Source organism: Scyliorhinus canicula, chromosome 19 (assembly GCF_902713615.1).
Source record: "Scyliorhinus canicula chromosome 19, sScyCan1.1, whole genome shotgun sequence".
Classification (NCBI taxonomy): Eukaryota; Metazoa; Chordata; class Chondrichthyes; order Carcharhiniformes; family Scyliorhinidae; genus Scyliorhinus; species Scyliorhinus canicula.
This window is the reverse complement of record NC_052164.1, coordinates 6,790,068-6,804,916: the sequence shown is the minus strand read 5'-3', so window position 1 is coordinate 6,804,916 and position 14,849 is coordinate 6,790,068. Positions and strand designations below refer to the sequence as shown.

The window sequence follows — 14,849 nt, the reverse complement described above, 5'->3', positions numbered from 1 at the left end:
AACGAATCCACAGCTGGGGTGTGAAAAGGGTCAAATGTGGCTCTGATGGACCCCGCCCATTATCAAAAAAAAAAAATTGTAGAATGATACAGCACCATGGGAAACCACTCGGCCTGTTGTTCCAGTGCGGGATCTGTGGGAGAGCCAGTAAAACACTAACCATCCAACGCGAGGCTCAAACACATGACACTGACACTAGCGGGTTGAGCTCAGCTTGATCAAGGAGAGTAATCGCACATGAGGACAAATCACTTTCAGAACTGCAAGGCTGAGACTTTGGGAGAAGTGGCTGAAAATTGGGAGAAATAAAATGTGGGTGCTTACATAAAATTTAAAGATTTGCTTCCTTTTACAAACAGGGGATGACGTGAATCGATACTGACACACAAAACCACTGCAACTAGCCCCAGCTGCACTGGGATAAAAAGATAAAAAACAAGTTACTCAAATGTCTCTTTCAATTCCAGTGTACTCCATTCAAAGGACGAGGATTTCAACTGGGAGCCTATCAGTGTGTCTGTAAGGAAGGATATTACAACCCTAATCTTATCTCAACCAACAGTTTTGATAGTAAGTATTGAATTCTTCTCAAAAATCTGATAAAAATATAGGAAAACCAAGAGGCAAGATAGCCAGTTAGCTTATTAATCATGTATAATCTGCTCTCTGTCCTACTCCTTTAATATTCCGAGGGAACATAGAATCATAGAATACCTATGGTGTAGAAGGAGGCCAATCGGCCCTTCAAGTCTGCACCGACCCTCTGATAGGCCCAATCCCCCATCCTCACAACCCCACCCAACCTGCAATTTTATCATGGCCAATCCACCTAACCTGCACATCTCTGGACTGTGGGAGGAAACCGGAGCACCCAGAGGAAACCCACGCAGATACGGGGAGAACGTACAAACGCCACACAATTACCCGAGACCGGAATTGAACCCGGGTCCCTGGCGCTGTGAGGCAGCGGTGCTAACTACTGTGCTACCCTGCTGCCTCAAGCTGCCTGCAAAGCTTCTTCCTAACCCCAAAGATAAATCAAGACAGACCCAATAATATACAACCTTGACCAACTGCCTTGCTCAGCATCTCAGCTTCCAGCTGCTCACATCATTCCATCAACATTGTTGTCTTTTTAACCTCAATCCCAATCATCCAGTTTGAAGTGCCATCCGGATCCCACACATCCACTCTTCTATAAAAGTGAGAGGAGACAAAACTCCTGTCTTGGCCAACTTTATCGTCTTCCTCTGGAAGGGAGAGGGGGGGGGATTAGAATTGAGACTCAGGTAAAAGGATATTCAATGAAAACTGCTTCCTGATGTTGTACATTGTCAAGATTTGTGAATTGGAAACAGTGCAATTTTCTCCTGCTGATTGTACTGTAAACTGTGTCCGGAGAGGAAATTATTGTTTAGAATCTACCCAATGTCCCAAGATAAAGAGTCTCTCTTTTTGTAATGATTTCAGGGAAAGATGATAAACACATTTCCTACTTCAGTCGCTATGAAGTTGGGGAGCCTAGGAGACTATTTCAGTGTCTACCATGCAAGGAAGGCTGTAGATCGTGTGTCAGTGATGCTCCTTGCTTCACTCAGGTGGATGAGCATTTAAGACTGGCTGTCCTGTCCTTCCAAGCTTTCTGCATATTGTTGGTGTTCATCAATATGGTGGTAGTGTATCGCTTCAGAAAGAACAAGGTAAGTCACCCTGTGGCCCGATTGGGCATGCGTGCGTGCAGGTGTGTTTCTGTGTACCTGTGTCTGCATACATGTGTATTTGTGTATGCATGTATACAGTATGTGTTTGTGCCTGTTCAATAGTATTCAATCCTATGTGTATATCCGTATGAGTGAGAGTGTCTATGTTTGTCTCTGCGTGGTGTGTGTGCACATGCATGTATGTCTGTGCGTGCGTGCATTTTTGTGTGCACGCACGTGGGTGAGAGCGTATGTGTGCGGACGCATTGTTATGAGTGTGTGTGCATGTGTGCGTTTGAGTGTGTGCATTTTTATGAGTGTGTGTGCATTTTTGTTACTGTGTGTGTGCATGCATGAGGCATTTGTGTGTGAATGTGTGTGCATGTGTTCATTTTTGTGAGTGTGTGTGTGCATGCATGTGGCATTTATGTGTGTGAATGTGCATACATGTGTACACTTTTGTGTGTGCATGCATGTATTTTTGCGTGCATGCATGAATTTTTGTGTGTATGTGTATGCATTTTTGTGAGTGTGTGTGCACACATGTGGCATGTGTGTGTGCATGTGTGCATTTTTGTGTGTGTGCGTTTGTGTGTTTGCGTGCATGCGTTTTTGTGCATGTGTGCGATTTTGTGAATGTGCGTGCATGCCATGTGCATGTGCATCTGTCTGTTTTGTGAGTGTGCGTGCACACATGTGTGCGTTTTTGTATTTCAATGTGCGTGCATGCAAGCATTTTTCTGAGTATGTGTGTGGGTGCGCACATATATGTGTGTGTGTACGTGTATGCATGCATTTTTGTGGTTGCATGTGTGTGCACTTGTGCATTTCTGTGAGTGTATGCATGCCTGTGTGCATGTGTTCATATGTGTGTGTGCATGTGCATGCGTTTTTGTGAATATATATGTGTGTATGTGTCCGTTTGTGTGTGTGTACACATGCGTGCATTTGTGTGTGTGTGCATTTTCTGAGTGTGTGTGTGTGCATTTTTGCGGGTGTGTGAGCGTGGGTGGGTGTATGTGCGTATGTTTTTGCGAGTGTGTGTGCGTTTCACAACATCATCAGGATTTATACAACACCCGTAATGTATAGAAAACACAGGCGCCAGAGTGTGGAGACTAGGGGATTTTCACAGTAACTTCATTGCAGTGTTAATGTCAGCCTACTTGTGACAATAAAGGTTATTATTATTATTTCTTCAGCAAGCCCTTCTGAATTGAGTCTTCGAACTGCCCCAGTTCAGTTTCTGTACTAAACACTACTGTCTTACTTCACCACACAAGTTAGCTTCAGGTACTGCAAGAACTTCAGAAAGCAAATGACATGTTGGTGTTTATGGTGTCCCCATGTTGCAAGGGGACTGGAATACATAAATAAAGAAATCTTGTCACAATTGCACAGGTCTATGGTGACATCACGCCTGGAATACTGTATCCATATTTATGAAAATATATACTTGTTTTGGCAGCAGTCCAGAGAAATGTGTCTAGGTTAGTGCCTGGGATGAGAGGGTTGGTTGAGTAAATTGGGTTTATATTCTCTGGAGTTTCGAAGATTGAGAAATTAGTTCATTGGAACATTAAATATTCTGAAGGGATTTGACAGGGTGAATTCTGACTGATTGTTCCCACTCGCTGGGAAATCTGGAACACTGGGCCACACTCAGGATAAGGGGCCAATCATTTAGAGATGAGGAGAAGGGTTGTGACTCTTTGGAATTCTCTTTCCCGGAGGGTTGTGTACATTCCACTGTTGAATATATTTCAGGCTGGGATAGACAGATTTTGGTCAGATATGGGGAACAGGTGGGAAATGAAGTTGAAGCCAAGATCAGCCCTGATGGTATTGACTGGTGGAGGAGACTCAAAAAGGCCACTCCAACTCCTGTTTCTAATGTTCTTATATTTTAGGACAAACGGGTGACATTCAGCCCATCGTTCCTGTGTCAGCTGATTTTGGTAAACTTATCCAAATAGTCCCACATCCTGTTCTTTCCAGTGACCCTGTAATATTTTTCTTTCAAGTACTTTCCAAATTCCCTTTTGGAAGTTACAATTGAATCTGCTTCCACCGCCCTGTCAGTCAGCATGTTCCAGATGTATAAATAGAACAGGACAGTCAACTCCTGGAGTAGAATTTGAACTCAATGCCCACTGACACTGACAATCCAGGCTTGGCAAGTGAGCAAAATAAGGAATTTGGAAATACAGAACAGCCGCCGTTGCTTATTGATCAATAGATCTCCACAAAAGGGGAGATCACAAAACATCAGACACTGATCAATAAGATCTGTCTGTTGGCATCTCTTTACCAGGTCGATACATTATACATGATAAAGTGACAAGATTAGACACCAAGTGCTGATCAATGGAGGAGAAAGATCGCTTCTTCATATCTGCCAAAGATTTATGTGAATGACATTAATGTTTAATTCTTATACTTTTAACCCCATTAACAGCCTCCCCGAACAGGCGCCGGAATGTGGCGACTAGGGGCTTTTCACAGTAACTTCATTTGAAGCTTACTCGTGACAATAAGCGATTTTCATTTTCATTTCATTTTCAATTATCCGCTTGGGACCTACGCGGTGGCAATTCCTGTCTTCCCTGTACTCCTTGCGGAGAATGAGCTCTCCCACCAGGAGCGGTGTTAGCTCAATTACCCAATGTATCTCAGGTTGGCCAGGAATGCAGTGACCAGCGAGGAGCCAGGGAGTGTAGATATCATTTGTGTAAATAAAACTTCCCTCATATTTTACTCGGTCCTTACTAAACCCACAAGAGGTTTTTTTTCCTAAATATATTGGTCATATCCTTTTTTCAAAACTAAATCTTATTAAAGTTATCATGCCAGTTCCATTGTCAGCTCACATGTACTGGAAAATTTCACATTCGGAGTGTACTTCTCAGGTTTAGCAATTTATCACTCTCCTCAAATCTCTTACCCCAAAATTATTAAAGCTTGTCCTAAGCCCCAACACAACTGGTAAAGACAATGGGCGAGATCCACTGATCACATTACGCCCAAAAAGCAGCGCGGTACAACACGACCAGTAAATGCCGGGAGATCCCACTTTCGTGCGATGTAGCAACGTGAATCCTGTCCATTGTGGGCGGGATCACTTTCTGGCAAATCTGCATATTAGGGCGAGACAGCTAGTCTCAATCCTTATGCGTTCCCAAGATCTACCCAAGTGAATTCCAACCCCCTCTCTCAGAAACTATTGGTGAGCGCCGTCCAGTGCTGGTCTCCACAGAGACCAGATGGAAAGGCACTCGTGGGGGTCTCCGAGGGGATCCCAGGTGACATTGTTGAGGTGCCAAGCTGGCATTTTTTGCACGGTGGTGATTGGGCCAGTGTGTGTCCTGTAAGGGGATGCGGGGCGGGGTGGGGCAGAGACCCCTCCTGCAGTGAGTTGAGGCTTGGGAGGCGTTTGTGGGTCACGTTGGTGTCTTGAGAGATCAGGACGCCATTAACAAATAGTGTTCCATCCTCTCTCTGCACTAAGCAGTTCCGGCGAACGGGGTTCCTTCGTGTAGGAAACGGGCTGAGTGCGGCCTCGTCGGGGAGTTTCCCGGTGAGGCCCCCGATCTACCCAGATGGGTGATGTGACCATCAATTCACTAGACACACGATTGGAAGTGAACTGTGGTTTTAATAGTCTAACAACTGAGCCAGCCTGCGACCAGAGGAACTGAGAGCAGGCTTACGGCTGCAGCACTTTATACTTCCGGTAGTGGGAGGGGCCATGGGCGGAGCCATGGGCAGAGCCAAGGGTGGATCTCTGTACAAGCTCCTCATCTCCCCTATGGGCAGAGCCCCACAACGGCTCACATACAGAGCCCACAAGGACATAATACAACTCAATGCAATACAGTGTGAATTACAATGCAGTATAATTCACCACATTCACCCCCTGTAAAAAAAATCAAGTCCGGCGGCGATGACAGGTCTACAGATTGAGTCGGTCCGGTGGCCGAGTCGTCCTTTGGGATCGGCGGATCACCGGGGTTGCAGCCTCTTCGGGTGGCTGGGTGGTGATAAGCGTTGTGGGTATGATGGTAGACTCCGGGGGTGTTTTGGCCCGAGCTTCATTTCTGACCGGTGCGACGGGCGACGGGGGGCGCAGGAAACCTATAGGCGTGGGGGGCGGGGCGTGGGCAGGAAACCTACAGGCTCAGGGGACCAGGGCGTGGGGGGTTGGGTGGGGTATAGTGAGAGGGGTACCTCGGCGGTGGTGGTAGTGGATCCTGCAGGCGCCAGGTCCCGGAGGGAGACGGTGTCCTGACGGCCGTCGGGGTATTCAATGAAGGCGTATTGGGGGTTCGAATGAAGTAGTAGTACTCTCTCTACTAGCGGATCTGTTTTGTGTGCCCAGACGTGCTTCTGAAGGACCCGGTGTCCTCAACCAGTTTGGGAGCGGAACCCCCGTGGTAGTGCCCCTAGAGAAAACAAGTAGTCGTTCGTGAGGCGTCTGGTTGGTGGCGGTGCACAGGAGGGACCTAATTGCATGGGGCGTGTCGGGAAGGACCTCCTGCCAATGGGAGGTCGGGAGATTCCTGGACCGGAGGGTCAGTAGGGCGGTCTTCCAGACCGTCGCGTTCTCCCTCTCCACCTGCCCGTTCCCCCTGGGGGTGGTAGTCCTGCTCGAGGCGATGCCCTTGTCGAGCAGGTACTGGCGCAGCTCGTCGCTCATAAAGGTCGAACCCCTGTCGCTGTGTACGTAGCTGGGGAAACCGAACAGGGTGAAGACACTGTGCAGGGCTCTGATGATTGTGTGGGAGGTCATATCGGGGCACGGGATAGCAAAGGGAAAGCGGGAGAACTCATCGATGACGTTCAGAAAGTACACATTTCGATTGGTCGAGGGGAGTGGCCCTTTGAAATTGATGCTCAAGCGTTCAAAGGGCCGGGATGCCTTTACCAGGTGGGCCTTGTCTGGTCTATAGAAGTGCGGTTTGCACTCCGCGCAGATCGGGCAATCCCAGGTGATGGCTTTCAGCTCCTCGGTGGAGAAAGGCAGATTTCGGGCTTTGACGTAGTGGGTGAGCTGGGTGACCCCCAGGTGGCAGAGGTCATTGTGGATAGCCTTCAGGCGGTCGTCTTGTGCGCTGGCGCATGTGCCGCGGGACAGGGCATCTGGGGGCTCGTTGAGCTTCCCCGGCCGATACATAATATCGTAATTATAGGTGGAGAGTTCGATCCTCCAACGCAGAATTTTATCATTTTTAATTTTGCCCCTTTGCGAGTTGTCAAACATGAAGGCCTTTGGTCGGTGATGAGGGTAAACCTCCTACTTGCGAGGTAGTGCCTCCAGTGCCGTACGGCTTCCACAATGGCTTGAGCTTCCTTTTCGACTGAGGAGTGCCGAAGTTCCGAAGCGGAGACGCTTCAGGAGAAGAAGGCGACTGGTCTCCCTGCCTGATTCAGAGTGGCGGCGAGAGCGACCTCTGAGGCGTCGCTCTCCACTTAAAAGGGGGCGGATTCATCCACCGCCCGCATGGCGGCTTTGGCGATGTCCTCCTTGATGCAGTTAAAGACCTGGCGGGCCTCAGCCGACAGTGGAAAGAGTGTGGTCTTAAATAGTGGGCAGGCTTTGTCTGCATACTGGGGGACCCACTGAGCATAATAAGAGAAAAATCCCAGGCACCTCTTGAGGGCCCTGGGGCAATGAGGGAAGAGGGGGTGCATACGGTCCGGGTCGGGGCCCAGGACTCCGTTTTCCACGACATACCCGAGGATGGCTAGCCTGGTAGTGCGGAAAACGCATTTCTCCGTATTATAGGTGAGATTGAGTTTCTGAGCGGTTTGGAGAAATCGGTGGAGGTTGGCGTCATTGTCCTGCTGATCATGGCCGCAGATGGTGACATTGTCCAAGTACGGAAACGTGGCCCGCAGCCCGTACTGGTCCACCATTCGGTCCATTGCTCGTTGGAACACCGAGACCCCATTCGTGATGCCAAAGGGGACCCGGAGGAAATGGAAGAGGCGGCCATCTGCCTCGAATGCCGTGTAGTGGCGGTCCTCCGGGCGGATTGGGAGCTGGTGGTAAGCAGGCTTCAGATCCACTGTGGAGAATATGCGGTACTGGGCAATCTGATTAACCATGTCTGCAATCCTGGGGAGGGAGTACGCATCGAGGAGTGTGAACCGGTTAATGGTTTGGCTATAATCCACTACCATTCGGAACTTTTCCCCGGTCTTGACGACCACCACCTGAGCTCTCCAGGGGCTGTTACTGGCCTCTATGACTCCCTCACATAGGAGCCGCTGGACCTCGGCTCTAATAAATACCCTGTCCTGCAGGCTATACTGCCTGCTGCGAGTGGCTACGGGTTTGCAGTTCGGAGTGAGGTTAGCAAAGAGTGGAGGGGGGTCGATTTTTAGCGTCGCTAGACTGCAGATAGTGAGTGGAGGTAGAGGTCCGCCGAAACTGAGTGTGAAGCTCTTGAGATTACATTGGAAGTCAAGTCCCAGTAAGAGTGGGGCGCAGAGGTCGTGGAATACGTACAGCTGGAAATTAGAGTAGCTGGCGCCCTGAATCATTAGGGTCGCGACGGTGCGCCCTTGTATATGTACTGAGTGTGAGCCTGAGGCGAGGGAGATAGTTTGCCGTGCAGGGAAGGTAGGGAGCGAACAGCGTCTTACCAGGTCAGGATGTACAAAGCTCTCGGTGCTCCCAGAGTCGGAGAGGCACGGTGTCCTGTACCCATTGATTTTAACGGACATCATCGAGCACTGGAGGTGCTTCGGACGCGACAGGTCCAACGTGACTGCGTTGAGTTGCGGTTAGTCGGCGTCTCGATCAGCTGTGCTGGAGTGGCCCCGTGATGACTGCCCGCGCTTCAGACGTGACTGGTCCAACGTGACTGTGTTGAGTTGCGGGTAGTCGGCGGCTCGATCAGCTGTGCTGGAGTGGCCCCGTGATGACTGTCCGCTGAGGTCGTATTCGTCGAGGTTCGGTTTGGTTGATGGCCAAGATGGCGGGCCCCGTTGATCGCACGTGACGGGTGCTGAACAAGGTGGTGTCCAAGATGGCCACCCCGTGGATCGCACGTGGGGGACTGCGTGGAGGACGGTTGCCAAGATGGCGGCCCCCATGAGTCGCACATGTCGGGTGGGGGCGGAGTCGGCAGACGCTGCAGCATTACGGGGCCTGTGGGCCTGTGAGTTTGGGAGGTGAGCGCTCTGGACTGCGGGGGAGTTTGGGGTTTTAGATTTTGTGAGGCATACTCGGGCATAGTGTCCTTTGCGACCGCAGCTGCTGCAGGTCGCGTTGCGGGCCGGGCAGTGCTGCCGTGGGTGTTGGGGCTGGTCACAAAAATGGCACGCTGGCGCTCCATTGTGGGTGGGTGGCCGCGCGGCGCAGGCCTGGGGTAGTCGCTGGTCGGGGGCCCACGATGGGGTTGCCTGGTCCGCGGGGAATGAGTTCAAACTGCGGAACACAACCTCCATAGTTGTTGCTAACTCTACCGTGTCCTCCAAGTTCTGGGCCCCTTTTTCAAGCAATCGCTAGCGCACATAGTTAGACCTAAGCCCTGCAACATATACATCACGTACAGCGAGTTCCATGTGTTGGGAGGCTGTTACAGCCTGAAAATTACAGTCCCGAGCAAGGGCTTTTAAATTGCGCAGAAAGTCTTCTAACGATTCTGCGGGGCGCTGGCGGCGGGTTGTGAAAATGTGCCGCGCGTAGACCTCATTAATTGGCCGCACGTACAATCGATCGAGCATAGCCAGGGCCTCAGTATATGAGGTGGTACAGTTTAGTTGCGTAGAGATACGATGGCTCACCCATTCATGCAGTAGGCTGTGTTTCTGCTCCTCTGTAGTCTCGGATGTGCTTGATTCAGCCAGGTAGGCTTGAAACATCGAAGCCAGTGTAGGAAGATTTCCTTCGCCCCTGTAGCCTGCGGGTCGAGTTCTAGTCGAGCAGGTTTGAGGGCTGATTCCATAGTAGTTTTCTTCAAGTTTTCTAAGACTATTAAATTGATGTGACCATCAATTCACTAGACACACGATTGGAAGTAAACTGTGGTTTTAATAGTCTTACAACTGAGCCAGCCTGCGAGCAGAGGAACTGAGAGCAGGCTTACGGCTGCAGCACTTTATACTTCCGGTTAGTGGGAGGAGCCATGGGCGGAGCCATGGGTGGAGCCAAGAGTGAAGCCCAGTACAAGCTCCTCATCTCCCCCTATGGGCAGAGCCACGCAACAGCTCACATACAGAGCCCACAAGGACATAATATAACGCAATGCAATGCAGTATGAATAACAATGCAGTATAATTCACCACATTGGGCATTAGATATTGGGGCATTTCTTGGCACTCTGAGCGCCGGGAAACACCCGCTAATCTGGGGCTACAGGACTCTGTCCCCATTCGGGTAGATCGTGCCCAATATCCTCTCTCACCTCACCCAAAGATCACCCTTGCTCACAAAATGTACAAAAAGTAAACAGGCTGGATTTTCCATCCTGGAAACGTACCGTCAGAATAGAATCGTGGGAGCGCCGGCCAGGAGAAATTCATATCGTGTATGTGTGCCAATTCACCAGGAGGATTGGCAGAGGCTGTGAGTGCTGCCAGTTCACCAGGAGGATTGGCAGAGGCTGTGAGTGCTGCAGTTCACCGGGAGAATTGGCAGAGGCTGTGAGTGCTGCTAGTTCACCAGGAGGATTGGCAGAGGCTGTGAGTGCTGCCAATTCACCAGGATTGGCAGAGGCTGTGAGTGCTGCCAGTTCATCGGGAGAATTGGCAGAGGCTGTGAGTGCTGCCAATTCACCAGGAGGATTGGCAGAGACTGTGAGTGCTGCAGTTCACCAGGAGGATTGGCAGAGGCTGAGTGCTGCCAGTTCACCAGGAGGATTGGCAGAGGCTGTGAGTGCTGCAGTTCACCAGGAGGATTGGCAGAGGCTGTGAGTGCTGCCAGTTCACCAGGAGGATTGGCAGAGGCTGTGAGTGCTGCCAGTTCACCAGGAGGATTGGCAGAGGCTGTGAGTGCTGCAGTTCACCAGGAGGATTGGCACACCGTACAGGAAGATGAATGAACCTACTTAGAAAAGCTCAGGTCCCTTACTCCTCCCATCCGCCCCTCGAGTCCAACAACACCCCACTTGTCTGCATCTCTCTTACAATCCACCTCCACGAAACCCCAACATGTGTATTGTCCACTTTGGCCAGGAGCCTTGTACGCACATGTGACCAGCTACAGTGGGCGAGATACGTTGCAGGCTGCCTCCACTTCTGATGTCTGTTTGGGGTAACACCTTGAAGAAGCATTCGGCCATGAAAGAGTAGATAGATTGACACTGGCCCAGGTGTCGTATAGAGTACATGGAAGAGGGAAAGGCATACATATTGTAAATATTCACCATTAATCACTTTTGCCCCACGAGCCTGATCTGCCTCTAACTCTGTCTCATGGGGGTGAAGGATGGGTCGGGGGTAGGTGTTCGGCGGCTGGGTGCACTAGGTGGGAGGGGGGGGTGTTGCTGCTAGGGGGCAGGGCGCCAATGATACAGGAAGATTCCACGCAGTTACACCCACACCGAGAAGTGGTAGGGCATGGGGACAGCAGTGGGAGCCTGTCTTGTAGGACAGCATCCCCAGTGAGTGAGCTCTAATCATTCGCCATCTCCTGCAACCCTCCCAACGTATGAGGGTCCATGTGAAGGAATCAGCGGCACTCACACATCTGGCCGGATAGTGGATTGTTACCAGACAGGAGTCAGACTTTGTCAGACAATGATGAGCAGCAGAACTCATCTCACAGAGAGATGTCATCATCCTCCTCTGTCCCATGGACAAGACCCACTGATACTGCCAACCCTGGACCAACACCCTGTGGTGATGCTGGTATGACCCTTGGAGCGTGGATGGGGAGCTGTGGTAGTGGGAAGCACGGTAGCATTGTGGATAGCGCAATCGCTTCACAGCTCCAGGGTCCCAGGTTCGATTCCGGCTTGGGTCGCTGTCTGTGCGGAGTCTGCACTTCCTCCCCGTGTCTGTGTGGGTTTCCTCCGGGTGCTCCGGTTTCCTCCCACAGTCCAAAGATGTGCAGGTTAGGTGGATTGGCCATGATAAATTGCCCTTAGTGTCCAAAATTGCCCTTAGTGTTCGGTGGAGTTACGGGGTAATGGGATAGGGTGGAGGTGTTGACCTTGGGTAGGGTGCTCTTTCCAAGAGCCGGTGCAGACTCGATGGGCCAAATGGCCTCCTTCTCCACTGTAAATTCTATGAAGGAGCGGAAGGAAAGCGGGAAGGTGGAGTGAAGGACTGAGGGAGAGGGAAGGTGTGGAATGGACTGACGGAGAGGGAAGGTTTAAGAGTCTCGGGGAGGGTGGATTTTCTGTAGGGGGGTGGTTTGAAATAGGGCGAGGGGGCGAGAGAGAGAGAGAATGTCAAAAAGATTAGGATTAGGATTCTAATGACAGTCCAATACCACCAGGTTACATGGTCACCCTGAGTTGTACGGCTGCATCTCCCTCAAAATGTCCTCCGTACCACCCCCCCTGACACCTTCGAGATGATGTAGTCCACACTGCACCTCTGGCACCCAGCCCGTGATGTAAGGAGCCTCTATCCCCACCACCCGTCCCTGCCAACAGGGGTACTGATGGCTGCCGTAACCAATGTTAGCCATAGGCTCTGTGGCCCCTGTCCTGTTTCTCCCAGTATGGTCTACTGTGGGTCTCCTCACTGGGTGGGCCTTGTGCTGATCCACCACGAGGGTGGCATCTAGTTGTGTGGTGGAGATGTTTATCTCCGTGATAAGAGCCTGGTGTGCGGGCAGGTCCTACAGATGGGGGTGAGCGAGGGATGTGGGCGTTTGCTGAGACCTTAGCTGTTGTTATGTGGAGCCTGGGTTTAACACACAGGTTATGACAGATAGCTAGTCAGGTTTCCTGGCCCAGGACGAGATGGATGGGATCATGGGCGTGTTGGACAGGCAGGGCTTAGAGATACCTTGTAATCCTCAGGACATCCCAATCTCAGGGGGGATACTCCGAATCCATTCCCGCTCGCTACAACATTTGGAAATTTTTCCGGAAGATCAGGACATGAGTTAATCTGCAATGGTTTATAGTGTCTGAATCCCAACACACATAACAGCTTTTGAAAAAGTATCAAACATCCAGATAACAGAAGAGTTCTGATTTTTGCAGGACTGATCCCTGGTCTGTGTTGAATTCTAAACAATCTCAGTTGTAGAGGGAGTAAGTTTCAGCTGGGTGGTGATTGGAGTCAGTGGGAGAGAATCAGTCAGGATTGTGGGTATGATTGTAATCCAGTGACTCTACTGGAGTCGGTAAGTGTGCGAGCATCGGGTAACAACGTAATTAATCTTGTCTGTGATTAACATTTCGCCTCCTGCCGTTGCTCTTCCCCTATCATTTACTGATTACACTCATATGTGAAAAATGGTTCTGGGGGGGTAGTCACACCAGAGAATTCAAGGAGTTAGAAGAATTAGAGGAACTAAGCAACTGTGACAGGCTTAACATTAGAGTGCAGACGCTGTCATGATGCACTTTAACATACCCTGGTTCTTGAATTAGTTCTCAAACCTGCCACTATTTCGGAGAGTCAGGAAATTCTGTCCGATGTCCTGCCCAATATTTGTCCTTGACCCAATTTCTAAAAATGGATTGTCTGATCATTCTCACATTGCTGTTTGTGGGATCTTTCTGTGCGAACATTGACTGCTTTATTTCCTATGTTACAATAGTGACTACACTTTAAAAGTACTTCATTGGCTGGAATGTGCTTTGGGCCAACCTGAGGCAATAAATGTTGCTGGATAAATGGAAGGTCATTTTCCTTTCATTGCACAAACCTGCTGGATTGGGAGAGTGGCAGTTCAGCTTGGACAAGTTGGTCTGATCTATCAATCGTTTCTACCATAAACCTTTCAATAAAAAGTGCATCATTCCTAATTGTTGCAGACTTGAATTGAGCTGTGGGTCACAGAGATTCTGTGTGTGACTTGTGAGTTTCCAACAGTTTTATTGCAGGTACTTTGAAAAATATTGTTACATGGATGAAATGCAGGTGGAGTAAATAGCAAACTGGTTATTCATTTTGTCACCCAGCTGAAAATGGAGACATATTTTAACAACTTTATGGAAATGAAGTTCCACATTCATCTCTCCTGTGACACATTTCAAGCTTGGGGGTTTATCTTGTTGAGGCTTTGTCGGTTTGCGAACTGGATAGACTTGGTTGAATATTTGTCTGGGTCTGTATGTGGGATGCGGAGGGATTGGGAAACAGAGGGCAGCTCTTTGAGATGTGAGAATCACATGTCAATATCACCTAGCTCGGGATTTAACATCTTAACGGAAAGTTTAAAAATGTCCTTTCCTTCACAGCGAATCAGAACATCAGGATTGCTCCTGTTGGAAACCATACTTACAGGCTCCATCCTGCTGTATTTTCCAGTAAGTATTGTTGTAACTGGTCAATTAGCAATGCAGAACCTTCTGAATCAATCCCACCCAGGTACTCAGGGATAGCCCCTGTGCCACCTGTTCCAGGTAACCCCCACCACCACTGGCACTGTCTATCCCGGGTAGAGTCAAAACTGGGCACCACCTGTCCCCAATACCTTCCCCCATCCCCAAATCACCGGGAAGATCACCTTTCCCAGATACCGCACCTCCCCTCCCCCAGCCTTCCAGGTGCAACCCCACCTGCTTCCAAACCTTTGGATGATGAGTTCCACTGCACTCAGGGTGGGTCACAAACCACAGTTTTAATTATATAATTATACAGCCCAAGAGGCCATTCAGCCCATCATGCCTGTGCAAGCACTTTGCTAAAGCTATCAAATTAGTCCCACCCTCCCGCTGTTTCTCTGGAGCCGAGCAAATTTTCAAGTTTATATCTGATTCTCATAATCTCCACACACACTCTAACAAAACAATGTGGAAAAACAGGAATAGAAGCCAATTGAATTCAAATCAGCTCCCTCTGGGGTTGGTTTAGCACAGTGGGCTAAACAGCTGGCTTATAATGCAGAACGATGCCAGCAGCGCGGGTTCAATTCCCGTATCGGCCTCCCCAAGCAGGCATCGGAATGTGGCGACTGGGGGCTTTTCACAGTAACTTCATTGAAGCCTACTCGTGACAATAAGCGATTATTAT

At 49.9% G+C, this 14,849-nt stretch overlaps 1 protein-coding gene across 1 annotated transcript in view; it reads left to right on the top strand.

Moving 5' to 3' along the window:
• Positions 1-14,849, top strand: part of si:ch211-156l18.8 (probable G-protein coupled receptor 158) — a 110,565-nt gene that overhangs the window by 51,779 nt on the left and 43,937 nt on the right. The window contains exons 3-5 of the mRNA XM_038779428.1: positions 468-570; positions 1,471-1,700; positions 14,075-14,143. Coding sequence (XP_038635356.1) covers positions 468-570; positions 1,471-1,700; positions 14,075-14,143 — 402 coding nt within the window. The remainder of the gene's footprint in view (positions 1-467; positions 571-1,470; positions 1,701-14,074; positions 14,144-14,849) is intronic.